The following is a 26,110-nucleotide window of genomic DNA, read 5'->3' on the forward strand; positions in this document are numbered from 1 at the left end:
TCCTCCTTGAGATAAGTTATGCAATTAGGGAGTCTTTTAAATAGACTCACTGAAGGGGTACTCCAATTGCCTCACCCTGCATCCCTGTTCAGCATGGAAGAAGCCAGAGCAGTCTACGCCTCAATTCCCTATTGGCAATTTGCGTAACCTCTTCTGAGGCTGGTGTGATAAGAATAGGAGGTAGGAATTGGCTAGGCAGTTAGGGTAAAAAGACCCCAAAGAAAACTCACAATGTCCTTCGGCCTCTTAGCAACCTACTCCATTCCAAAAACCAAAAATGTTGAAAATATTTGGGAGTTTTTATCTAATCCTTAAAAGATTTTAGGGTTACCTCTTCGGAAAGGGGGAGTGTTAGAGTAGCCAAAAGCCCCATTAAAAAAAGATTATAGAAGAAGAGTACATGAAGTTATCAGAAAAAAAGTGATAGGGAGACGTGGAGGGAGCTGGAAGCGGGGGAGTGGGCATGGATTTGATCAAAACACCTTTTATGCATGTATGAAATTCTCAATAAATTATTTATTAAAAAAAAACACATGCACACGCAGTGTGTGTTTGCCTCTGATAAATGAAGGCCCAACAGCAGTGAAAAGTTCCAGCTGAAGACAGATTTAAATCATTTAGAAAATGTTTAGCTTTCCTCTAGCTCTTTCATGACAGTGCTAATATTGTTTAAAATCCATGAAATTCAATTGTTGGCGTCCTGTCAAAGAACTGTTGCCCACTGATTCATCAACTGAGCAGAGATGTTCCAAATATGATGCAAACCAATGCAGGCAACAGGTACAGTAGAAAAGGTCACTGCATCTCATTTTCTCCACCGCCTAATGGTCACTACCACATCTCCGGGAGACTTAAATAAAGGGAAAGGTGGTAGAAGACTGTCTTGAAGCAGACTGCTCATATACCAAGGCAAAGCCTATGTACAGGCTTGGACTTTACTCCACGAAAACCATCTTGAAAATGCACTGCATCCTCAACCATGACACCCACCACGCACACAGCCAACTGTAAAACAGTACAAACGTCCCTTCTGATTACTTCTCTCCCGCTCTAGCTTCTGTGACACTTGGCCTCCATAATTATTACAGGCTTAGGACAAGTTTCAACAGCGTCTAGAGTGAGCATCCCATGCGGTCAAAACTGCATTTGGCCTATACCCACTTGATCCACTAGAACATCTGTAAGATGGACATTTTCTGCATTGGCACTAATAGAGCAGTTGCTAACTGTATACAGCTGCAGGGGAGTTAAGTGCTGCTAGTATGAAACACAGCTCATGTGACTGAGGACCCACATTAGCTGCTGCACATGGCTGCTGCCTGCCATGCCTGCAGTCTTCACCTGACTCCACGTTTCATCACCACCTTAATTATTTGAAGCAAATCTAAGCTGTCATCACCTAACTGTAACTAGTACATGCCTTTCCTGAGAACAGAAAATCACCGTGCCTCTGAAATAAAAGTAATTTCTCAGTATCTTCAAATATCCCCTTAGTGTTTCAGTACATCACGAACTTCTGTATTACAGGTCTGCAAGAACTGGGGTCATCCAAACACGTTCCACACATGGCATCTGATTCATAATAAGCTTCTTTTTAGACTCTATTCTTCTATAATTATTGATTTGTTCAGATTACCTTTCTTCACTATATATGTTTATTCTCATTGGCGTTTGTTCATGTGCATGCTACTAAAGGACATTTTCAAAGTGACCTGAGGTGGTGCTAGGCACACGTTACTATGGAGTTAGTACACCTTCATTTTAGCATCACACACTATCCTTTACCCGTTTCACATAATATTCTCTATCAGTTTTCTATTAACAAGTAGCAAGAATTAGCTTTTAACATAACAGTTATAATCATCTGGTATTGTTCATAATTTCATAATTTGTCCTTTAAGAGATGGTGTTCATAGCCGGGCATGGTGACACACACCTTTAATCCCAGCACTCGGGAGGCAGAGCAAGCAATCAAGGCCAGCCTAGTCTACATAGTGAGTTCCAGGACAGCTGGGGCTACAGGGAGACTCTGTCTCAAAAAGACCAAAAAAAAAAAAGAGCGAGATGGTGTTCAATCCAGTCATATGTTGAATAATCAAATTTTATCATCCTTTGTCTTAAGGTTATACCATTTACTATTGTTGCTGTAGTAAATAACTACTAACATTTTAAACATGCTATCCTAAGTAACACTGGGTGTGGTGGTATACACCAATAATTCCAGTTCCACAAGGGGCTGAGGAAGAAGGACTACTAGTGCCCATCAGCTTGAGACCAGCCTGGGCAACATGGTGAGAAGCGTCTCAAAGAAGAAAAACTAAAAGGTAGGTATCATCATTCTCCCAAATGAGGAATCTCAAAATGTTTTATCAAATCTGACCTCACCTGTATTAAGTTTTTTATTTATGTATTTTGTTTCATTTTTTTTTCTTTTTGAGACAGGGTCTTCTCTGCAATTCCAGCTGGCCTAGAACTCACTATGTAGACCAGGCTGGCCTTGATTCCTTGCTCTGCCTCCCGAGTTCTGGGATTAAAGGTGTATGCCACCACGCTGGCTCCTGTTTTGTTTCTAAATATCCCCAAGAAATCACTTTTTTAAAGCAATCAACATAAATATCTGCCATATTTCGCCACTTTCTTCCTTTACCGGTGCTTCTTATGTCCATAAACCCTGGGTTGTTGTTCTTGAGGAGGGTGTTATTCTCCTAGACTTCTTTCAAGCACCCAGTGTGTAGTTGGCACTCGCAGCATATAGTATGATTTTTGTTCTGCAACACTTTGCCATCCTAAGGCTTTGTGGAGACAGGAGTCACTGGGTAGTAGACCACCTGCCTACCAGCAGCGCCTTCAAGCCAGCCCACCACCTCCTTTATCAAATTCACACACCAAGCCAACAATCCCCTTACCCCTGTCACAGCAAGCATCAATCTGGGGACAGCCTGCCAAAATTATTTAAATACCCATTCCTAAACCTGCAGCTTGCCTACTGTCTCATCCATTAATCCCCACCAAATGCACAATAGTAATCCTGGTCCATTCTTTGCCGCCTGACTGACCCATGTTCTTCTCATGTGGCCCTGCATAGAGTGATGTACCCCCACCAAAGAACTCTTTCTCAAGGCAGCTCTGTGTGTCATCTTACCATCCTGATTAGTGCAGAGTGCAGTTACGCATAATTAGATGCTCCTGGTTAATATAACTCTCTAGGCTTCATCACTTAATCTATAATGTGACAATAATAGGACTGCTTTAGAAGGCTTTTATAAATATTACATGACCTCATGTGTGCAAAGCTGAGGAATCTGCCTATTCCAGGCTACATTCTCAATGAACATCAGTTATCCATATTGTAGTTCATCTGGCAGTTTTAGGATTTTCTCTTTGCTTCTAATATTTTTGCATTTCTCTACTTTGTTTATGGGTTTACTCTTATACAACCTGCTCAAGATGTGGTGTGTTCCTTCAATCTTATGACCCACATCTTTTTTAAATTCTGCAGTACTTTAATTTTTTTTAATATTTTTATTTTATGTGCATGCATGTATTGCCTGCATGCAGGTAAGTGCACCCATGTCATGCAATGCCTGTGGAGGACAGAAGAGGCTGTCGGATGCCCTGGAACTGGAGTTACGGACAGTTGTTAGCCGCCATGTGGGTGCTGGGATTCGAACCCGGGTCTTCTGCAAGAACAACCAGTGTTCTTAACTGCTGAGCCATCTCTCCAGCCCCAGTACTTTAATTTTTAAAATTTATCTTTATGTGCATGAGTGTTTTGCCTGCATGTATGTAAGTGCACCCATCACGCAATACCTGTGGAGGCCAGAAAAGGGTGCTGGATCCCCTGGGACTGGAGTTATAGATGGTTGTGGGTGCTAAGAACCAAACTAAGCCCTCTACAAAAGTAGCCAGTGCTCCCATAATGCTGAACCATCTCTCTTATCCCTTAATTTTGTTTTAAATTTCATGTGTAAGCTGGGCATGGTGGTGTACACCTTTGATTCCAGCACTCAGGAGGCAGAGGCAGGCAGATCTCTGAGTTCAAGGCCAGCCTGGTCTACAAAGTGAGTTCCAGGCCAGCTGGGGCTACAGGGAGACCCTGTCTAAAACTAAATGAATAATAAATAAATTTCATGTGTATGAATGTCTTGCCTGCATGCATGCATGTATATATGTGTACCACTTGTGTCCAGTGCCCAGAGAGGCCAGAAAAGGGCATTTAATTCCCTGGAACTGGAGTTACAGATGGTTGTGAGTCACTAAAGTGGGTACTAGGAATTGAACCCAGATATTCTGCAAGAGTAGCAAGTGCTCTTAACTGCTAAGCCATCTGTCCAGCCCCGAATTCTGTAATGCTTTTAACAATTATTATGGTGACCCTGTCAAATGTGAAAACACAGCTCATACATCAAAGAGAACAAAAGATAGCGCATTGTGTAGCGAAATGTGAGTGACCATGACCCAGGAACACAGTTCAACCTTCTCCAAATGCCTTTTTCCTAATGTGGTAATAGTTTATTGACAGTTTTATAGTAACAGAACAAAGTTATAAATTAAGGCATTTTTCCAATGCAATGGTGGAAACATTGGGCAGGCAGGTAACAGAAAAGAGGGGAGGTCTCGGTTCAGGCCTCAGATGTTATCTGCTGGCATTCTTAGCCTTAGGGTTCATGAAAGCTAGGGGTCTGTTTGCATATTCCGAAAGAATTTATTATTACATTTATTTTGTATGTGTGTGTGCACACATGAACACACAGAGGTCAGAGGACAACTTGCAGAAGGCAGTTCTCTCTTTCATCATGTGAGTTCTAGGTCATCGAGCTTGGCAGCAAGAGCCTTTATCCACTCAGTCATGTCACCAAACCCTTTCCAGAAGGATTCATCTAATAGAAGGATGTTAGGTCACATAAAGGTAGGCAATAAATGTCTGTTTAGGGGCTAAGATAGCCCAAGATAGTTTGGTGCAGGCACTGCAACATCCCGGCTCACCACAATCCCTGAGGTTTTGATCAGTCCATCAGCTTGCAGAACATTTAACACAGGTACAGATTCTTCTGGGAACTTCAGTCCACATCCCCCATTCTTTTTTTTCCTGTTGTTACTCATTAGATGCTAGATTTTTTTTAAAAAATGATATCCTTCAAATCTCAACTTTCTCCATATTTTCTATCTTTTGCAATCTCCCTGAAATGTTTTCAGACTGTTCCTCCAAATTGAGTCTCCAACTATTTAACTCATTTATTTAACTCATTTTCACTGACTTGTTCAACACAGTCTTAAAATGCAGAATATTTTTTTAATTTAAAAATTTTTATGTGTATGCGTGTATTGCCTGCATGTAGGTAAGTGCACCCATGTCGTGCAATGCCTGCGGAGGTCAGAAGAGGCTGTCGGATCCCCTGGGACTGGAGTTACGGTCAGCTGTTAGCTACCATGTGGGTGCTGGGATTCGAACCTGGGTCTTCTGCAAGAACAACCAGTGTTATTAACCACTGAGCTATCTCTCCAGCCCAAAATGCAGAGTATTTTAATGGCCACAAATGATTCCCTTTCCTATAAACCACATCCTTCGTTACTGTCTTCCTACACTAACTATGGTCTGGTCTTAGGACTAACTGGCTGCAGGAGGGAAATGTGATGCAAACAGGGCCTTGACCAGCACTGGCAACCGGAGGCCTCAGATTGGCCGCTCAAGAATGTTGTGGCTACCATAAGCTAAAAAAAAGAAGTGTAGAGCCGGGCGTGGTGGCACACGCCTGTAATCCCAGCACTCAGGAGGCAGAGGCAGGCAGCTCTCTGTGAGTTCAAGGCCAGCCTGGTCTACATAGTGAGTTCCAGGACAGCTGGGGCTACAGAGACCTGTTTCAAAAAGACCGAAAAAAAAAAAGTGTAGGTTGGTCTGTTGGGTCACAAGAAATAGGTCACGGAGTCCCATTAAGGCAGCCAATACATTGTAGCTGGTAGCCAGCACTAACTGCCAGGCAAGCCAGGCCACTCCAGACTAACCAGCTCCAAATTGACCCTATACATCCTTTGTCCTTTGGCCTTGTGGGGATAAATGATGCTGCAACAAGTTGGCCCTTACTGATTTCTACATCTTCCTTTACATTACAGAAACTTTTGAAGTCTCAGTGTTGGAACTACTGTTTCTAGTAATTAAGGATTCCTAGCTTTGTAGTGGTCTGTTTGCCTATAGGCTGTGTAATCTCTGATTAATTGCTCATCTCTGTGGGAACGTTTCCTGTTAGAGTCCTATGTGCTCGGATCTATGGTGCAGTTTGAAATTTATCTCTACAAACTACTACAGATACTTCAAAATTGATGGATTCAAAAGTTAGATTCAGAGTTCCAATTTCCAGGGCTGGAGGTGGCTCACTCAGTAAAGTGCTTATCACGCCAGGCTCGGCAGTGCACGCCTTTAATTCTAGCACTTGGGAGGCAGAGGCAAGTCGCTCTCTCTCAGACTGTTTTACATAACAAGTTCCAGGTCAGACCCTGTCTCAACAAAACAAAACAAAAGACTTGGGTTTGAATCCCTGGGACCCATGTTACAAACCTGGCACAGCATCAACATGCACCTATATTCCTAGCACTGAGGAGGCAGACAGGAAGATCCCTAGTGCTTGTTGACCAGCAAGTCTAGCCAAACTGGTAAGCTCCAGGGTTGCTAAGAAACCCTGTCTCAAAAAATAAGGTGGGGCCAGTGAGATGACTGGGTAAGTCAAGGCCTGCAGCCAAGCCTGACAACCCAAGTTCAATACTCAGGACCCATATGGTGGAAGGAGAGAGCTTACAGGCAAGGGGTGGTGGCACACACCTTTAATCCCAGCACTCCAGAGACAGAGAGGCAGGTGGATCTCTGTGAGATGGAGGTCAGCCTGGTCTACATAGTGAGCTCCAGGCCAGGTGGGGCTTCAGGGAAACCCTACCACAAAAAAGGGGGGGGAGGAGAGAACTAACTCCCAAAGTTGTCACCAACCTCCATAATATGGCATGCGTGCCCATATACACATACACACTAAATAAAAAAGTAACAAAAATTTAAAAAAATAAACATCAGGTGTGGTGGTACACACCTTTAATCCCAGCACTTAGAAGGCAGAGGCAGGTGGATCTCTGAGTTTGAGGCCAGCCTGGTCTAGATAGTGAGTCCCAGGCCAGCTGGGGCTTCAGGGAGACCCTGTCTCAAAAAGACCAAAAAAAAAAAAAAAAAAAAAAATTAAGGTGGAGAACAAGTAAGGAAGACCACTGACACTGACCTTTGTCCCTGACATACCCTGTAGATAAGCCTCTTCCTTACTGGGCTTTGGAAGCCACTACAGTACCTATAGTTTTGCCTTTATAAGAATGTCATATAAGAGGCTAGAAAATGGCTCAGCAGTTAAAAGCATTGACTGGTCCTGCAGAATACCAGGGTTCAGTTCCCAGCACCCACCTGGTAGCTAACAACAGTCCCTAACTCCAGTTCCGGGGGATTCAATGTCCTCTTCTGTCTTTCCCAACACAGGTGCACTTACATACATGCAGGCAAAACACTAATGCACATAAAATTAAAAAAAAAATAAGTCTTTACAAAAGAGAAGGGCACATAAATTGGGGCTGGCAAAATGGCTCAGTGGTTGACGGTGCTTGCTGCCAAGCCCTGATGACCTGAGTTGGCTCCCAGAGACCCACATGATAGAAGGAGAGAATAGACTCCCACAAATTGTCCTCTGACACTACACTTGCATTTTGGCACACACAGGTAAGTACAGAATAAAAATGAAAACTAAGAAATAAAAAAGGATGTTATGTAAATGTAAGTAGCCAGGACCTGACTTCCTTCACTTGAATTAAAAGTGCACTTGAGCTGGGCATAGTGGCCCTGATGAAATCAAACTAAAGCCTCCCCCCCAGGTCAAAGTGGATTCAAACCAAGTCTCCCAGACCAAAGAATATTCTGGGAAGCTGTACAAGGAAGTAAGATGTAAAATCTAACTGCTGAGAAAAAGCTGACCTTTTCATGCTCTGTGCACAAGCTGAAAATCACCCAAAACTTCCCCCTCCCACTGCTGCCGGCCCCCTCCCACTGCTGCCGGTTTTGGTTTGTGGTTTTTGCCTTTAAAAGAAGCCTGTAAGCTGAGCTCTGGGCTGCTGCTCTCTCTCCGAGTGAGGCAGAAGCCCGTCTGCGCAAATGATTAAATCCTCTTGCTTGTTGCATCTCCTGGTCTTGGGACTGAGTCATTGGGGTGTGACTTTCCATGGACCTTGGGTACCCCAGACCGGGGGCCCAACAGCCCACATACCTTGGGAGACAGAGGCAGGCAGATTAGATCAAAGCCAACCTGGTCTACACAGTGAGTTCCAGGCCAGCTAGGGCTACAGGGAGACCCTGTCTCAAGAAATCCAAACCAAACCAAATAGAAATGCACTTGAGAACCCTAACCCGTGTTGCTGTGGACACCAGGCAGCTTACCTTTTCTACTGACTATACAGGTGAATTAATTTGTTTATGCATTCCCTAGCTGAAGGCATTTAGGTTGTTTCCAATTTTTAGGGATTATGAATATGGCTGATTTGTTTGTTGGGACAGGGTCTCACTATGCTGAGACAGGATCTCACTGGCACTCACAGAGATCAGACTGAGATTAGAGGTGGTGCCACCAGGCCAATAATAATTTGTATACCAGTTCTTGTGTGAATAAAAGTCTCCATTTTAGATGCTGGATTTGACTTGCCACTATTTTGCTATAGATTTCTGTGTCAAAGATAAATCAGAGATATTAATCTGTAGTTTCATGATAATCTTTGTCTTGTTTTCATATCAAAGCAAGCCAGGTCTTTTGTTTGTTTTCTGAGACAGAGTCCCTGTTGCCCCAGCTATCAGAGAACTTGCTATGCAGACCAGGCCTCCCCTGGCCTAATTCAGGTCTTATAAAAGTTTCATCTCCTCTATTTTGGAATTGTTTTGTTTTGTTTTCTGAGGAAGGCTGGAATTGGAACCCAGGGCCTCAGGCATGCTAGCTAGGCACTTTTCCACAGAGCCACATCCCCAACTTCTCTTTCTTAAAATGTTTTAAGTTGGGGCTGGAGAGATGGCTCAGTGGTTAAGAGTACTGGTTGCTCTTGCAGAGGACCTGGGTTTGATTCCCAGCATCCACATGGCAGCTAACAACTGCCCATAGCTCCAGTTCCAGGGAATCTGATGCCCTCTTCTGACCTCTGCAGGCACTGCATGACATGGGTGCATGCATGCAGGCACTCATACACACAAAATTTAAAAAAAAGTTTTAAGTTTTAAGCTGTATTTCCATACTATTTTAATGTCTGAAGTAATGTGCTTTAGTTTCTGATTTTGGCAATGTGTTTTCTCTTTTCTTTTTCTGTTTTTAAAATATTTATTTTTTTTATGTGTATGAGTATATTACCTGCATGTATGTAAGTGTACCATGTCATGCAATGCCCGCAGAGGCCAGAAGAGGGTGTTGGAATTGAACCCAGGTCCTCTGCAAGGGCAGTCAATGCTTTTAACAGCTGAGCCATCTCTCTAGAACCCACCTCCCCTTTTAAATCTCTTTTTTCTTAATCAGTTGAGGTTTATGGGATTTTTTATTGTTGTTGTTTGTTTTTGTTTTTTGTTTTTGTTTTTTTGAGACAGGGTCTCCCCGTAGCCCCAGTTGGCCTGGAACTTACTATGTAGCCCTAGCTGGTCTCAAAGTCACAGAGATCCACCTGCCTCTGCCTCCCAAGTGCTGGGATTAAAGGCCTATGCCACCACGCCTGGCAGGCTTCATTATTTTCAAAGAAGCAGTGCTTAATCTCATTTAGAGGCTCTTGAAACATCACTGATCTTTAGTTATTTTATTCCTTGTCTGCACTGATTTCAAAGTGTTTTTTCTAGTTTCTTAGAAGTGAAGCAAACATCATTTCTAATGCCCTTAATACTAAGAAGGCCCCTTGCTATTCCCCCTCCACCCCTCAAATGCCTGACAGGTAGGGTAGTGTTGGTTTTTCTTTTATTTGATTAAAAACTATTCTCTAGTTTCATTGAGACTTTTTTGACCCACAAAAGAATGTGATTCAATTCCCAAATATTTGGGATTTTCTCAGGTATCTTTATTATTTTTAGCTTAATTCCATTGTGGTTGAAGAACAGGCTTAGATAAGTTCAACTCCTTCAAACTTACCTAGGTCTGTTTCATGGCACAGAATGTGATCTATTTGCAAAAGAATAGTCTTGAAAAGAATGTGTGTTCTGCTGCTGCTGGGTAGAGTGTTCTACAAATGTCCATCAGGTCAACAGCTGACAGTGCTTCTTGGCTTTCCTCTTCCTTACTGATTCTGTTGAATGAGAGTGTAAAAGTAGGAGCCTGCAGATCACGAAAGTCTTTTCAAGTTCAGGAGTCTGACACCCTGAGTTACAAGATGTTATCAAAGTTCCGTGATGTTAATAAATGGAGTTTTGTATTATTAAATTGTTTTTAAGAAAACTTAGAAGATAGGTGAGAGAGGAGCCAAACCAGTCAGGAAAAGACAACATAGAGGCTTTGAACAATAATTAAGGAGAAAAGGGTACTTAGGGTACCTAAGGCAGGGGGAAGCAGACAAATGAGCTGGTAAGATGGAAGAATCACCAAGTCTGACAGCAGGACGCTGGTGGAGAAGCAGGGGAAAACACATAAGGGCCTCAGTTTCTGACCTGAATCCTAAGTACATGGGGAAAAGTTTACCAAAATGAGTAACAACTGGAAAAGAAATTGATCGGGCAGAAAGGATGAATTCCCAACTTCAACCTGTCTAGATTAAGGTTCTTTAATATTCATGTAAGATGATCAAAAAGTGAAGTGGGTTTGGCAGAAAGATCCACTGTACAGATACAAATGTATGATTCACCAACATATATTTCTCAAACCATGGGTCTAGATGAAGTTCTAAAGAAGAGGGTATAAAGGCTGGAGAGATGGCTCAGGAGTCAGGAGCATGTGGCAGCTTATAACTGCCTGTAACTCCAGTTCCAGGTGATCTAAAGCCCTCTTCTGGCCTCCAAGAGCACCAGGTATGCATGTGATACATATACATACATGCAGGCAAACCCATACATAAAATAAAAATAAATCTTTTTTAAAAATTAAAGAACAGGGTACGAAGTGTTACTCAACATGTCATCCAAAGACTATCTGCTCAGGTTCTTAATAAAATGCAGATTCCTAGATACCACTCTACATTTAATTTCTCTGCTCTAAGTGTCCCAAACTGAAGCCATGGTGTTGGCAGGGCTGCTTTTCCTTCCTGGCTTCTCTAAGGAATGTCCAACTCTACCTCATTCACGTTTCAGGCAGAATCCAGTTCTTTCTGGTTATTGGTTGATGAATCCAGCTCCATTCTGCCGTCCTCATCTCTTGGCTCCTAGACGCCTCCCCCTGGATCTCTGAACTTCCTCCCCTAGATCTCTGAACTTCAACAGCCTGTTCCCTCCTCATTGCCACATCTGCACCTCGCTTGCATTCCTGTTCCACTTTAAGGGTCTATGTGTGATTATGGTAGATAATGATCTTACTGGTACAGGCGTGGGCTAAGCAAAGGTAATGCGAAAGGAATATGATCAAAACACATTATATGCATGTATGAAATTGAATAAAAACATTTGTATAAAAAAACTCCCCATTTAAAGTCTGTAAACTTAATTCCATCTGCAGGTCCTTTTACCATTTATAAAAAATATAATCACAGGCTCCAGGAATTAGAGTATGGGCATCTTTGGGGGCTGCCAAGATTGTGCCTACTATAAGCTACCGTAAGCATTTTGAATTAGTCTTTCTGTAGACAATTTTCAAACTCGTGTAACTACTCAGGAGTGAAAACGCTTGGTCATGGGGAAAATACATGCTTAATGTTACATAACACTGATAAGTATTTTTAACAACTGTAACCAGCAAAGTAGGAGAATGAAGGCTCCAGCTATTCTACAGACTTGCCAATATTTGATTTTAGTCTTTTTAGTAGGTATCTTACAGTACCTCACAATTTGAAATGCTCAGAAAACCATCTTGACAGCACATTGTCAAAAGCATATCAACCATTTACATTTACCTTTGTGAAGTATCCAAATTTTTATTTATTTTTATTTTATGTATATGAGTGTTTTGCATGCATGTACGTAAGTGCACCTGTGTGTGCAAAGTAGGCCAAAAGAGGGTGTTGGATCCCCTGGAACTAGAGTTCCAGATGGTTGTTAGCTGCCATTTGGGTCCTCTGGAAGAGCAGCCAGTGCTCTTAACCACTGAGTCATCTTTCCAGCCTCCTGTTCAGGTCTTTTGCTCACTTAAAATGGTTTTTCAGATGAGTTATCAGTTCTTTATACATAAGTTTAATTTTTTTAGATGAGTTATCAGTTCTTTACACATTTATCAAATGTATGTACATGTTATTTCAACTATCTTTTCCAAGTCTTGTCTATTCTTCTTTTTTAAAGTTTTTAAAAATATATTTTTTTTATCTTATGTGTATGAGTGTATTGCCTGCATGTAAGTAAATGCACCCTTGTCACGCAGTGCCTGCAGAAGGTCAGAAGAAGGTAGTACTGAATTCCTTGGAACTGGAGTTACACATGATTGTTAGCTGCCATGTGGGTGCTGGGCCCGGAACCCAGGTCCTCTGCAAGAGCAGCCAGTGCTCTTAACCACTGAGCCATCTCTCCAGCCCCCTATTCATTTCTTTAAAGGTACCTTTTGATAAACAGCTTAAATTTTGACAGAATATCTCTACCAATTTTTTTCTTTAGTGTCTACTGTATTCTGTATCCCATCTGACAAACTAAAGCCTACATCGTGTCATCTTTTCACATTATTTTAGCTAAAAGATGTTTATCTTTTATGTTTAGATCTATGCTCCATTCCAAGTTAATTTTTATATATTGAGTAAAACAGAAGTTGAGATTGAACTTTTTTCTATATGGCGATCCAAAAGTTCCAATAGAATGTGCTGAAAAATGTTCTTTGACCCAGTGAAATGACTCTATACCTTATTCAGAACTCAACAGAGCTATTTCTAGACTCGAAGCCATTCCACTGACCTATTCCTGTGTTCTTAAATAAGTAGCACAGGGGGCTGGAGAGACGGCTCAGCGGTTAAGAACACTGGTTGTTCTTGCAGAAGACCCAGGTTCGAATCCCAGCACCCACATGGCAGCTAACAACTGTCCGTAACTCCAGTCTCAGGGGATCCGACAGCCTCTTCTGACCTACGTGGGCATCGCACAACATGGGTGCTCTTACCTACATGCAGGCAATACATGCACACACATAAAATAAAAATAATAAAATTTTTTTAAAAGTAGCACAGGGAAGATCATGTTTGACTTTATAAACACTGCTAAATATAGTTTTAGACTGTCTGGATTATTGAGTTTTATGGTAGGTCTTGAATCTAGGTAGTATAAAGTCCTCAGTTTTGTTCTTCCCCTCCCTCCCTCCCTCCTTCTCTCTCTCTCTCTCTCTCTCTCTCTCTCTCTGTTCCTGGGAATCATGATTATGGTTACATTAGATCTGAAACACTACCTGCAACTAGAGAACAGAGGAGAAATTCTGATGAAACTGAGGACACAAAAATAAAATGAGACATTCTAAGTATAAAAATGAAACACATTTCAAAGTTCCATGAATTTAGCAACAGTGTTGACCCTGGGATGTTCTTTAGGACAGCATCACTGTCCTGAGTGGAGAAGAAATCTGACCAAAATGGGACATCATTTCACCCTTCATCATCAACAGTAAAGCCTCAACTGGAGCTGGCACACAGGTTACTGAGTAAAGACTGTATCAGCCTTCTTCCCTCCAGTTAACTGTGGTTGTTGAATGACAGTCAACGAATGGAAAGTGTACGTGCCACTTCTGAATGTGTCCTTAAAGAGTATGTACCTTTCTTTGTCCTTCTCTCCCCCTTCCTTCTAGAATAAGCAGGTGACAGTGGGATTAAAGCATCTGCCTTAATCATGCAGCATATGCTAATGACAATGGAGTGGCAAGACTGAAAAGTCAAGTCCCTGGTGCCACGCAGCTACTGTTACAACAGCCATGGACCACCTAGGCCATCACATTTTCCTTTTTTATCGTTGTTTGGTTTTCCTTTTTGTGTTTTGTTTTGTTGGCTTTGGTTTTTTGAGACAGAGTCTTCCTGTAGCTCCAGATGGCCTATAACTCGATAAATAGACAAGGATGGTCTCGATCTTCTAGACATCTGCCTGCTGCCTCCCAAGTGCTAGAGTTAAAGGCCCACACCATTGTACACAGCCTATAACACATTTTCTGTGTAATATAGCTGAATCTAATCCCAATCTACCACAGCATTAAATGCCTACATGCCAGTGACACATCCTGACAAGCACCTTGAGCTAGTACTATGTCCTCAGACACATCAACTGCATTTCCCCATCTCCAACCAAACACCCGCACTTGGTCTGACAGGCCTTTCAAATTTAATTGTCCAAAACAGAATTATTTTTTTCTTCTCAAATTCTTCCTCCACTAATCTATCACCATCAATCAAATGGTAAGGAGTTCTATTTAGAAACAGTCTACCTGAGCCGGGCATGGTGGTGCACACCTTTAGTCCCAGCACTTGGAAGGCAGACGCAGGCATATCTCTGTGAGTTCAAGGCCAGCCTGGTATACAAAGTGAGTTCCAGGTCAGCTGGGGCTAGAGGGAGACCTTGTCTCAAAAGGAGGAAGGGGGGAGGAAGAGGAGGAAGAGGAGGAGGAAGAGGAGGAGGAGGAGGAAGAGGAAGAGGAAGAGGAGGAAGAGGAAGAGAAATAGTCTACCTTAGTAGCCCCAGCAAAAACCTTGGATGTTGCTGTTAAGTCCTTGCTTTCCCCCCACCAACTATAAAAACCATGCACAACTCCTGTCCTCTGCCATCAAAACATACCCCAGATCCATTCGCTTTCCTCCACGCTCACTGCTGCTGCTCTGGCCTTTAAGTCACCCTGGATCTATTTTAGAGTGATGCTGCAGCATCCTCAAGGGCACTTTCTGTAACTTGAATCCTTCTAAAGAAAACAGAAGATGATCACACAACACCGTGAATACCACTAAAAAGTGCTAAATGGGGGCTAGAGAGCAGCTCAGTGGTTAAGAGTGCATACTGGGTCCCAAGGCAGACCTCTGCCCATTTAGTAGGATAAAGCTGAGATCTCAGCAGACCGCCAGAGTGCCTGTTCCAGCCTCCCTCTGGCACAAGGGCTGAGAACTCAGGGAACTACCTGAGAGCGCCTGGATCCTGCCCCCACATGGTGATAACGGTTATACAATTTGGGAGTCTTTTTAGATAGACTCACTGAAGGGGTACTCCAATTGCCTCACCCTGTGTCCCTGTTCAGCATGGAAGAAGCCAGAGCGGTCTGTGTAACAATTCCATATCAGCAATTTGGGTAACTTCTTCAGAGGATGGTGTGATAAGAATAGGAGGTAGGAATTGGCTGGGCAGTTAGGGTAAAAAAGACCCCAAAGAAAAGTAGCCTTGGCTAAAAGTCAAAATGTCCTTGGGCCTCTTAGCAACATACTCTGTTCCAAAGGCCAAAAATGACAAGAGTATTTGGGACCTCTTATCCAATCCCTAGAAGATTTTAGGGCTACCTCTTCAGAGGGGGGAGTGTTAAAGTGGCAAAAAGCCCCATTGAAAAAAGAAAGACAGACTATATGGGAGGTGTTGGAGGGGAGGTAGTAGGCGTGGATTTGATCAAAACACCTAACATGCATGCATGAAATTCTCAACAAAGTTTTTTAAAAAGTTAAGAAATAATAATATACATATATGCATGTATATGTGTATATATATACATATACATATACATACATATGTGCATACTGGTCTTGCAGAGGACCAGAGCTCAATTCCAGGTACCCAGGCAGTTCACAACCACCTACAACTCCAGCTCCAGACAGATCTGTTGCCTCTGACCTCCAGGCACACACACAGAGATGCACATATAACTTAAAAACAAAAATATTTTTAAAGTGCTATATGTCAAATACTATGTAAATTTTACCACAATAAACCAAAAAAAAAAAAAAAAGAAATCTTTCTGAGAAACAACAGTCTCCTTTTTCCCTCCCCAAGTAACCTACAGGTATGCCTTCCACATTTAGGTCCTTAATTTATCTAGAAATTTCTATTGTGAATGGTATGAATAATTCTGTCTTTGCTCCAAATAGAGACTACATAACTCAATGTCATTTATGAAGCACTTTACACTCTTGCTTTGTGAAATCACTTAGTAGTAGTAAATTAAGCTCATATGTCCATGAGTGCTTTTCTAAGCACTATTGTCTCATGAATCTCCTTTTCTATCTCAGAACCAATACCATACTATCTTACTACGGATATTATATTCAGTTTTGACTCCTGATAGGAAGAAAGTGTTATTTATAATTTTCTTCTTCAAAATTGACTTAGTTATCCTTTCTTTTGCTTTCTATGTAAATTTTAGGCTTAGCAGATCAAGGTCTGTGAAAAGTCACGTGATTTTTAACTGCCATTGCAATAAATTTACAGCATTGTGAACAACAATAATGTTTCTGATAGTAAGCCTTCCCATCCATGAATAGTGTTTATCTTCCCATTTACTGGTCTTCTTTTATGAATTTCAGTAGAGCATAATAATTTTCTTCCTACAGAATTACGCATCTTTAGGTTGATCTATTTCTAGATAACTTTAGTTCTGAATGCCATTAGGAACAGTGCCTCCTGGCTCATTACAGCTGGTGTAAAGAAGTTTAATTTTGAAATCTTCCCCAAGGCTATTTCCGATCCCTCCTAGCCAAAGTAGCCCTTCCAGTCACTGTCACATCCCATCTGACTGACTGGTCTCTGGTTTAGAGTTTTTCTGTTCCCAGTAAAATTACTGTCCTACCATTGCACCCCATGTCTACAATAGTGTCTTGCACATTGTTCAGGTGTTCAGATATGTTTGTTGAATACGTTTTAAATCTGGTTGATTTGTAGAAACAGACATTAAAAAGCAGGTTCTGAGGTGAGGGTGAGAGATGAGAACCAGTTCAGTATGAGAGGTGTTCAGATTACTCACCAGTCATTAATGTGCAGACGTCAGTCCAGGTCAAAGGTAGAGTGCCCGGACGAGACACTCATGAGAGGGAGAACTGATTTTCAAGGAGGAAAATGTAGGCAAGAAAACAAGCAAAGCAAAGATACTTGGGGGGATTAAACAAATTTAAGCATGTGTGCAACCCGATTTGGAAAAGAACAACAGGAGAGAATTTCAGGGACCTTGGCTGTTGAGATGGCTCGCAGGTGATGCCGCCTGACAACTGAGTCTGATCCCCAGAACCCACAAGCTAGAAAGAACTAACTCCCACAAGTTGTTCTCTGACCTCCACACATGCACCGTGGCACATACATACACACATACATACACAAATAATTAAATGCAATAAAAATTTTTACAAAGAAATATAAAGGGCCGATAGAGGGAAATAAGGGGAAAGACCAGAATGACAAAAGCAACAACCTCCTACCTCAGCTGGTAAGAGCACAGCTCCATGAGACTACAGGTGAGATTTGGGGAATGAGGGTAACTTTAGAACCTTCTAGAGGCTTTCACCTTAAATTGAGCATGGCTGGGTTTAGAAACCTTATCATCTGTCCATCTAGCCAATTTCCCGGGTCGGATAAGGGCCAGAAGCTGTGGTCAGGAACGCTCAGGTGTGACAACTGAGGCTGGTCCTTATCTTTTCGGGAACCGAGTGCAGGCTCCTCAGCAGCAACCAGGGCTGCAGCGACCATCCGGGGCTGCAGCGACCATCCCGGGCTGCAGCCACCATCCTGGAGGACCAGGCAGAGGCCCCCACGCCCACGGCAGGTCACCGGTTCCCTCGAGGCCGTGCGACCTCCCCGGGGCGCCCCGCCCGTGAAAGGCCATCGCCCTCCCCGCAGCGCCAGACTGGGCCAACGCCGTCGCCCGCCCACGAGCCCGCCCACCCGTCCTACCTGCTGGCGCGTGGACTCCGCCTGCCCCGACCGCTCTCCGGGGACGTAGGCAGCCGAGCAGCCCACCCTCCTCGGCGGCTGGCAACCAAGGCCTTTCCCAGCCGCCGTCGGCACGTAGCCCCGCCCCCTGTTCCCTTAGCCCCGCCCAGGGCACGCCCCTCCGGGGCGTCCCACCCACAGGAGCGACCCAGGCGTGGTGACGTAGAGGCGCAGGCGCACTGGGTCTGAGACGTTGGGACGCTACCTGCGTGTGTGGGCGGAGGAGTGTGGCCGAGGCTCTGAGCTGCGGGGAAAAGTGGGTTGTGTGGGACGCTGCAGCGTCGGGAATCGGGAGGGGAAAAGACTACGGTGCCGCGCACGTGTCCCGGTCCCGCGTGGCAGGACTGTAGCGCACGTTGTCATGGTTTCTCGGGGGTCCAAGGGCTTGTGCCCTGGTCCCGAAATTGAACCGTCTTGAGGCCCTTCTCGGAAGGAACTACCATACTATAATTTATGCCTCTCAAGGGCTTGCTTTTTTGGGGGGGTGGGGGGGTGGTCTTTTTGAGACAGGGTCTCCCTGTAGCCCCAGCTGTCCTGGAACTCACTATGTAGACCAGGCTGGCCTTGAACTCAGAGATCCGCCTACCTCTGTGGGCTTGTCTTTTTAATCATTCTGGTTAGGAAGAAAACCATTTGCCTTGGTTTACACTTGGGTTGGGCTCACTGGTGTAGGGTGATAGTGATTGCTTTCTTAGAATTAGTAGGTCTGGGTAAAATTTTTTAAAAAATTTGTAACTTAGTTTTGTGCGTTACTAAATTTGTTTATGTGCATGAGTGTGTTGCTTGCATGTATGTTAAGTGTCTTGCGGAGGTCAGAAGAGGGCTTCGGACCCCTGGAAATGGAGTTAAGGACTATTGAAAGCCGCCTTGTGGGTGCTGGGATTCGAACCTGGGTCTTCTGCAAGAGCTGCCGAGCCGTCTCTCCAGGCCCCTGTATGCCTTCTTCATGTTAGCTTTTTGATAGGCTTAACTTTAATAGTATCATTTATTATTTCGTCTCTCTTCAAAGTATGAAGGTGAAATTTTTAAATTGTGTCACTTTATCTTTTATTAGCATTCTTGAAGTCATCTGCACATTCTGCCTGGGAAAAGATGGTCAACGTCTTGAAAGGAGTGCTTATAGAATGGTTAGTAGTTACGAGTTTTAAATTTACACATTGGATCTTGATTTACATAAGACTTTTCTGATACTGTTTTGCTTTATTGATCTGAAATCAAGTCTTCAATTTTCAGTGTACTTAATAAATGAGACAGATTTTGTTCTTATGTTTCTTGCTGATGATACATTCATTGTCTCTGTTGAATTGATATAATTAGCATTTTTCCATTAATTTGTGATCAGAGACAGTATATTTGTTTAGCCCTGATTAGAGAAGAATGTTTAAGGTTGGCATTCTCCTCAGACTGTCCAGAAATTGCCTGGAATTTAAGGCCCTGCTTCCCACGGTCTTGCCTTTTAATCACTCTCCTGGATAGGAAAAGAAGTCATTTGAATAATAAACTGTCCTACACTTGGTTTGGGCTCCAGGACTGAGCCTTGAGATGTGAAACCAATCAGGAACTTAATGAAGTCTGTACCTACAGATTGTTCTATTTGAAAAGAGAACAGAGAGCAAGTTGGAGCAGGTCTCTTGAACACCTTAGCACATCTTCCAGAGGAGAAACAGAAACCACAAGGGTTTCTAGAGTTGAGTTCCTCAAAGTAATCTTAAAATATAGGATGTAGTTGTCACCCAATTTTAAAACTTGAACTACTGATTCATTTTTGCTCAGCTTTCACTTGATTGATTGGAAACCCTTCTCTCTGGCTACTCCAGTTGTCTGGAAATGCTACTCTCTGCCTTTCCCTGGGTGCTATTTACTGTGATGGCAAAGTTGAGGGAGGGGCAAATCCTGAGACACCGGCAACATTAAGAGCAGCATCTGTGCAGTAGGAATAGCATTTAAGCCACTTATATAGTCTTAAATGTTCTGGTACCTACATTAAAAAGTAAAATGAAACAGGTGAGGTTATTTAATCCAATTAACCAGAAGCATTCTTTGAGCACGTACTAAGTCTGAAAACTTCTTCAAAGTGAGACTGGGAGACTCAGTAATTAAGGGCACTGGCTGCTATTGCAGCAGACCTGGTGTGGGTCCCAGCACGCACGCATGCACGCACGCACGCACGCACGCACGTATCTAACAACCCTTGGTAACTCCGTTTCCAGGGTATCTGACCCTCTTTTCTGGCATCTGCAGAATTTTTAAAGATTTTTCCCAAGGCTTATCAAACACCAAAATCTAAGGCTGGGGTACTGGAAGTATAGCTCAGTGGTAGAGCTTGTGATTGAAGGCCTGGTTTCAAGCCTCAGTCCCAAAAAAGAAAAAAAAAACACTACCTCCGAGACTGGGTAAAAAATATTTACAAATTTGTATTTTTATCTCAAACCTGAGATTAGTGAAAATATCTTCCCTTTGGGGACCCACTGTCAAAAACCAGGCTTGCACTTTGCATTTTCTCAAATCTACACAATCGTGGCAATTATGGAAGCAAGCAGCATACACCTAGCACACTTCCATGACCAGTTCAGGTGCTAGAGCAGACCTCTGGTGTGCAGTTGCCATTGGTTTGGCAGTGTCTCAGAGGACATGTTACAGTGGAGTAAATTCCCAGCAGTTTACAGCACAAGGAGAGTACATGTGCTCTGAGTCCATACTTACTCCATGGGCTTTGTGAGAAGCAGGTAGGAGCTGACAGAAACCCAGTCTAACTGTTCTCTTTACAGTAAGTCTTGTTATTCTTGCTTCCTGGGTAGGGCCGTGTTTCCAAGGCAGCCAGAACAGTGCTTCACACCTTTGTTGCAAAGGTGTAAACATACACCTCTACATTTATTAAACGAAGTTTAATAAACAGAATCAAATCAGATTGTGATCTCAGCCTAAACCCCAAGTGGTTAATATAATTTTAGAGCCCCTCTGTCTCAACAGGGAGAATCTGAGCAGATTGGAGTATGGAAGTGAGGCTGAAAATCACAGCAGTTGCCAGGCGTGGTGGCACACACCTTTAATCCCAACACTCGGGAGGCAAATGCAGGTGGATCTCAGTGAGTTCGAGGCCAGCCTGGTCTACATAGCAAGTTCAGGCCAGCTGGGGCTACAGGGAGACCCTGTCTCAAAAAGACCAAAAAATAAAAATAAAATCACAGCGGTCACTTGGGGTTGGGCCTTGCTGAGGCCAGTACTCGCCTTAGAATCTGTCTTTGTAACAACAAAGCCTAATTGAGATATGAGGAACTGTGGTTCTGGGTAGCTCAGTGTCCCCCCTGGCATCTTTCTTAGGACCTTACATACATACATATTTATTGAGCACCTACAATTTGCTAGACTCTAATATAGAATCCCAAGTCAAACAACTCAAACTCAGAAAACACTTCTGGAACTGTAACTTTTTTTTGTCTGCTTAAATCTGTAAGGCTGTGCTGTCCCTCCACCTCCAGCCCCACCTGCTCTTGCTGCCTTGAGACCCCATTCTCATGCCTACTTGTCCTCTTTGGTTAACCAAAAACTCACAGATTCAGAGACCTCTCCTCCCTTAAACTCTCACTACCTTCTGATTTATATAAGGGGGAAATGAGACAGTTGTGCCATACAACATTCCTTCTACCCTCAGGAAAAACAAACGTTCAAGTACTGTAACCAGTTGACTACTAACCAGGAAGGAGGGCTTACGATAACAAAGTTGTGACTAACATTCTGATTAGATGACACTGCTTACAACTTTGACCAGTTAACTTCTCACAGCTGACAGTATCATCCTGGTAGACTCATTCGATACTAGGCTTTTCAGAATCTTTTTTCAGTGCTGGAGGTTGAACCTAGGGTCCCACAGATGTTAGGCAAGTGCTCCACCACTGACCTCCCAGTTTCCTAAAACCATATTGTCCTTTGCCAGTAGGATTCTCTCAGAGCCCACCCTTCATTTAAAAAGGGGTCGGGGGGAGCACTGAAGAGATGGCTCAGTTAACAGCACTGGACGCTCTTGCAAAAGACCTGGATTCAGTTCCCGGTACCCACATGGTGGCTAACCACTATCCAAAACTCCAGTTCCAGGTATCTGACGCCCTCTTCTGGTCTCTGCAAGCATTGTACAACATGGGTGCGCTTACCTAGATGATGCAGGCAAAACACTCATACACATAAATAAAGCTAATTAAAAAACTTTTTTAAATGGGAGAGCCCTGTATTCAGACTAGAATATTGCAGGCCTTCTGTATTTTATATCAAAATGTCCCTTAAACCTTGAATCTGTGAGGTGTTTTTGAAATAGGGCCTCCCTGTAGCCCCAACTAGCCTGGAACTCCTTATGTAAACCAGGTGGATCAGAGATCCACCTGCCTCTGCCTCCAGAGTGCTGGGACTAAAAGTGTGCCACGCCAGCCATTGCTGCTTTTAACAGTAACTCTTAGTGTAGAATTAGAGTAAATTGGCATCATCTGTGAATTTCACAGAGCTTAAATAGGAACAAAATAATACATCACACTTAAACAGTAATTGCATTATTATAACATCCTGTTTGGATGACCTTATTGCTCTGTTCATTTGGAACTGAAGTATATTTTACAAAACAGCCATTCATCCCATTGGGTAAAGTCTTTCCTTCAAGAAAACAGTGTGTTTTTTATAGGATGTTTGAAGATTCTTGTGGAGCCTCAGCCAGTCAGGACAACAGGGCTTGTCAAGGTCCACTTGAAGCAGCTTGGTTGTACAGCACTGCACTAAGGATTTTGCCCACCTTCATTCTTGCACTGTCAGCTCCTTTATTCCCATCCTAACCTCACCCCGCATTTGTATAGACAAGGAAGAAAACAGTCTTAGAGAAGCTAAGGCTTTCATTCTCTGTCCTGTGGGCCTCCTGGTTTCCCTTCTGTAATATAAACAGGAAGAACCCTCAGGGCCTAATAGAATTGCTCTTTGGGCCATTTGTATGCTTCTTCCCATGGGGTTCTTTCAATAATTGAAATATTTGTTAACTTTACTGAGATTTTTCCATGTATACTGCCACTCCTTTACAATTTTAAATTTTGTGTAACCCCCCAAAATGTGAAATTTTTTGTGTCTACTTAAATATGTGACCTTAGCACTGTGGCTGTGCCATGCTCGCCCCTGCCCTACTGCAAACAACCACTGTCTTTGAAATTTATATCTTTAATTCTCATAAATAGTATGGACGTGAGTATTTTTATTTTGGTTGGTTGAGTTTTTGTTTTTGGTTGATTGGTTGTTTAGGGCTTTTGTTGTTTGTATTGATGAAGAATCTTACTATGTAGCCCTGGCTGGCCTCAACTCAGAGATCTGCCTGCCTCTGCCTTCAGAGTGCTAGGATTAAAGGAATGTAAGTGGTTTTGTAAATTTGTTGCTGGCAAGATATTTCTTATAATGGTTATGCATAAGGACATTCTTTTTTTTTTTTTTTTTTTTTGGTCTTTTTGAGACAGGGGCTCCCTGTAGCCCCAGCTGTCCTGGAACTCACTATGTAGACCAGGCTGGCCTTGAACTCATAGAGATCCGCCTGCCTCTGCCTCCTGAGTGCTGCCACCATACCCGGCATCTTTTTTTTTTTTTCTTTTTTAGAGGTGGAGGGAAGGTCTTTTTGAGACAGGGTCTCCCTGTAGCGCCAGCTGGCCTGGAACTCTCTTTGTAGACCAGGCTGGCCTTGAACTCAGAGATCTGCTTGCCTCTGCTTCCTGAGTGCTGGTATTAAAGGTATGTGCCCCCACACCTGGCCTAAGCCTTTGGCCTGTCTAGTAAACCTGCTGACACTTAAGTAAGTCATTAATACCTGAGCTGAGAGAAAAATGAGAGATTGAATAATAGTTCCAAACTTTAAAAATCATTGAAACATTCTTTATGCTAAATTTTGTGCTCAGGTCTCAGTGGTGTAGATGTCTTAGGATTTGTGTTTGTCTCCACAGTGATCCTGCCATGAAGCAGTTTCTGCTATACTTGGATGAGTCCAATGCCCTGGGGAAGAAGTTCATCATTCAAGACATTGATGACACACACGTCTTTGTAATTGCAGAGCTGGTGAATGTCCTCCAGGAACGAGTAGGAGAATTAATGGACCAAAATGCGTTTTCTCTTACCCAGAAGTGAAAATGCTAGATGTCATGCATTTTGAAATTAGAAACAAACATGAAAGAGTCCCTGCCAAGACTCTTACATGACGTAGGAAAGATTGCAGAATCCTTTATTCAGACAAAAGCCCCGAACTCATTTGTTGTACCATTAGAAAAAATTTTAATTAAAAAAAGAGTCTTAAATAAAAACTGGCTACAATTTGGCATGTATTGTTTATTAAGATATAGTCATGCTGGTAATGTGGCTGAGTTTGTAAAGGCCTTTGGCTAAGCTTGGCAGGGTGTTTGCTTCCAGAGGCCCACACATTAGGAGGCAAGAATGGACTCCCACAGGTTGTCCTCTGACCTCCATGTGTGCACCTTCGATACAAGTAAATCAGTAAATGTAATAGCATAGATACTCCTATCTTTTTAATACCAGTTAAATTCACTAGGAAAATAATGGAGTATTCCTCTATTAAATTATCAGTATAACCTTGATACATATTTTGCTAGTTTCTGTTAACAAGTGTGGATTTTTGTAGCGTGGAGATAGTTGGCTTTGTTTCCATTAGAAAGTTGGCAAAATTACTGTTAAAATGTACCAGGGTCACTGGGCATGGTGGTTGTCCTAGTTTGTTCTTCATTGCTGTGACAAAATACTCCAACCAATACCAACTTGGGGAGGAAAGGGTCCATTCAGCTTACATCTCCCAGGTCATAGTTCATCAGGGAGCCCAAGGTAGGAACTCAGGGCAGGAACCTGGAAGCAGGAGCTGGAGCACAGACCATGGAGGAACGCTGCTTACTGGCTTGCTCCCCTGGCCCCTACTCAGCCTGCTTTCTTATGCAACACAGGCCCACCTGCCCAAGGGTGGCACCACCCACAGTGGGCTGGGCCTCCCACATCACTCATCAAGAAGATGCCCCTCAGACATGGGCACAGGCCAGTCCAATAGAGGCAATTTCCCGATTGAGGCTCCCTCAACCCAGGTGTGTCAAGTTGGCACTAAAGCTATCCAGCACAGTGGTGCACGCCTTTACTCCCAACACTCAGGAGGCAGAGGCAGGTGGATCTCTGAGTTCAAGTCCAGCCTGATCTACATAGTGAATTCCAGGCCAGCTGGGGCTACAGGGAGACCCTGTCTCAAAAAATACCAGGGTGGAAACTTTGGTAGTATTAATTTCTCAAAATAATAAGCACCTACACCAGCTAGCTATGTTGGTGAAGAGGTAACATTAATGTAAGCTACAGTTTGCATTTCCCTGAAAAAATTTTGTCTTTTTGAGACACGGTCTGCCTGTATCTCCAGCTGGCCTGGAACTCCCTATGCAGACCAGGCTGACCTCAAATCCTCAATGATCTTTCTGCCTCTGCCTCCCAAGTGCTGGGATCAAAGGTATGTGCCACGATGCCCAGCGCCCTGAAATTTTTTAATTCAGTCAAAAACAAATAGGAAAGACATACTGGTTTATGTCGAATGTTGGTCATATTTTCTTATCAAGGCAAGTATTTTTTTTTTTTTATGATTTATTTATTTTTGAGTAAGTTCCAGGCCAGTTGGGGCTACAGGGAGAACCTATCTCAAAAAGACCAAAAAAGAAATTTATTTTACTATATGAGTGGTCTGCCTGCAGGTATACCCTAACCCTACCCCCTCCCTTAAACCCCATTTTTATCCATATCTCCCTTATTAAGGCCTGTTTCCTACTGTTGTTCTCTTTCAGGTTCTTTCTTTTCCTTTACCTCGCTGTTTCCATTATCCTGGTTCCTGTAGTTATTTGTACTTACTTATCTTACTTATTTATCAGGGTCTGGTTCTAGGATCCACATATGAGGGAGAACGTATGTCGATTTTTTTTCTGAGTCTGTTACTTCACTTTTTATAACAGTTTCTAGTTCCATTTACCTGCAAATTTCATGATTTCATCTTTCTTTACTGAGTAAAACTCCATCGTATAAATGAACCACATTTTCATTATCCACTCATCAGTT

The 26,110-nt window shown here is 43.0% G+C and overlaps 2 protein-coding genes across 13 annotated transcripts in view; one reads left to right on the forward strand and one right to left on the reverse strand.

Annotated features, from left to right (window-relative positions):
* Positions 1-18,099, reverse strand: part of Serac1 (serine active site containing 1) — a 54,048-nt gene extending 35,949 nt beyond the window's left edge. For 3 of the 11 annotated variants that reach the window (XM_029566772.1, XM_029566762.1, XM_029566754.1), the window contains exon 1: positions 17,592-17,735. In XM_029566772.1, coding sequence (XP_029422632.1) covers positions 17,592-17,629 — 38 coding nt within the window. In that variant the 5' untranslated portion in view covers positions 17,630-17,735. Of the gene's footprint in view, positions 1-10,163; positions 10,318-14,899; positions 15,021-17,591; positions 17,738-17,977 lie in introns of those variants that run through there. The other 8 variants (XM_029566791.1, XM_029566780.1, XM_008839470.3 and 5 more) reach the window with 5 other exon arrangements.
* Positions 18,100-18,146: 47 nt separating this feature from the next.
* On the forward strand, positions 18,147-24,338 carry Gtf2h5 (general transcription factor IIH subunit 5). Of its 2 annotated transcripts, none has more exons than XM_029566638.1 (3): positions 18,147-18,225; positions 19,071-19,143; positions 23,971-24,338. In XM_029566638.1, the coding sequence occupies exons 2-3, from the start codon at positions 19,109-19,111 to the stop codon at positions 24,149-24,151; spliced, it is 216 nt and encodes a 71-aa protein (XP_029422498.1). In that variant the 5' UTR covers positions 18,147-18,225; positions 19,071-19,108; the 3' UTR covers positions 24,152-24,338. The 2 variants fall into 2 exon arrangements, with proteins under 2 accessions (XP_029422498.1, XP_008837737.1); XM_008839515.3 differs by having other exon boundaries at positions 18,170-18,272.
* The last annotated feature ends 1,772 nt before the right edge of the window (positions 24,339-26,110 follow it).

The sequence above is a fragment of the Nannospalax galili genome, unplaced genomic scaffold, assembly GCF_000622305.1.
Source record: "Nannospalax galili isolate Female #2095 unplaced genomic scaffold, S.galili_v1.0 scaffold211, whole genome shotgun sequence".
Taxonomy (NCBI): Eukaryota; Metazoa; Chordata; class Mammalia; order Rodentia; family Spalacidae; genus Nannospalax; species Nannospalax galili.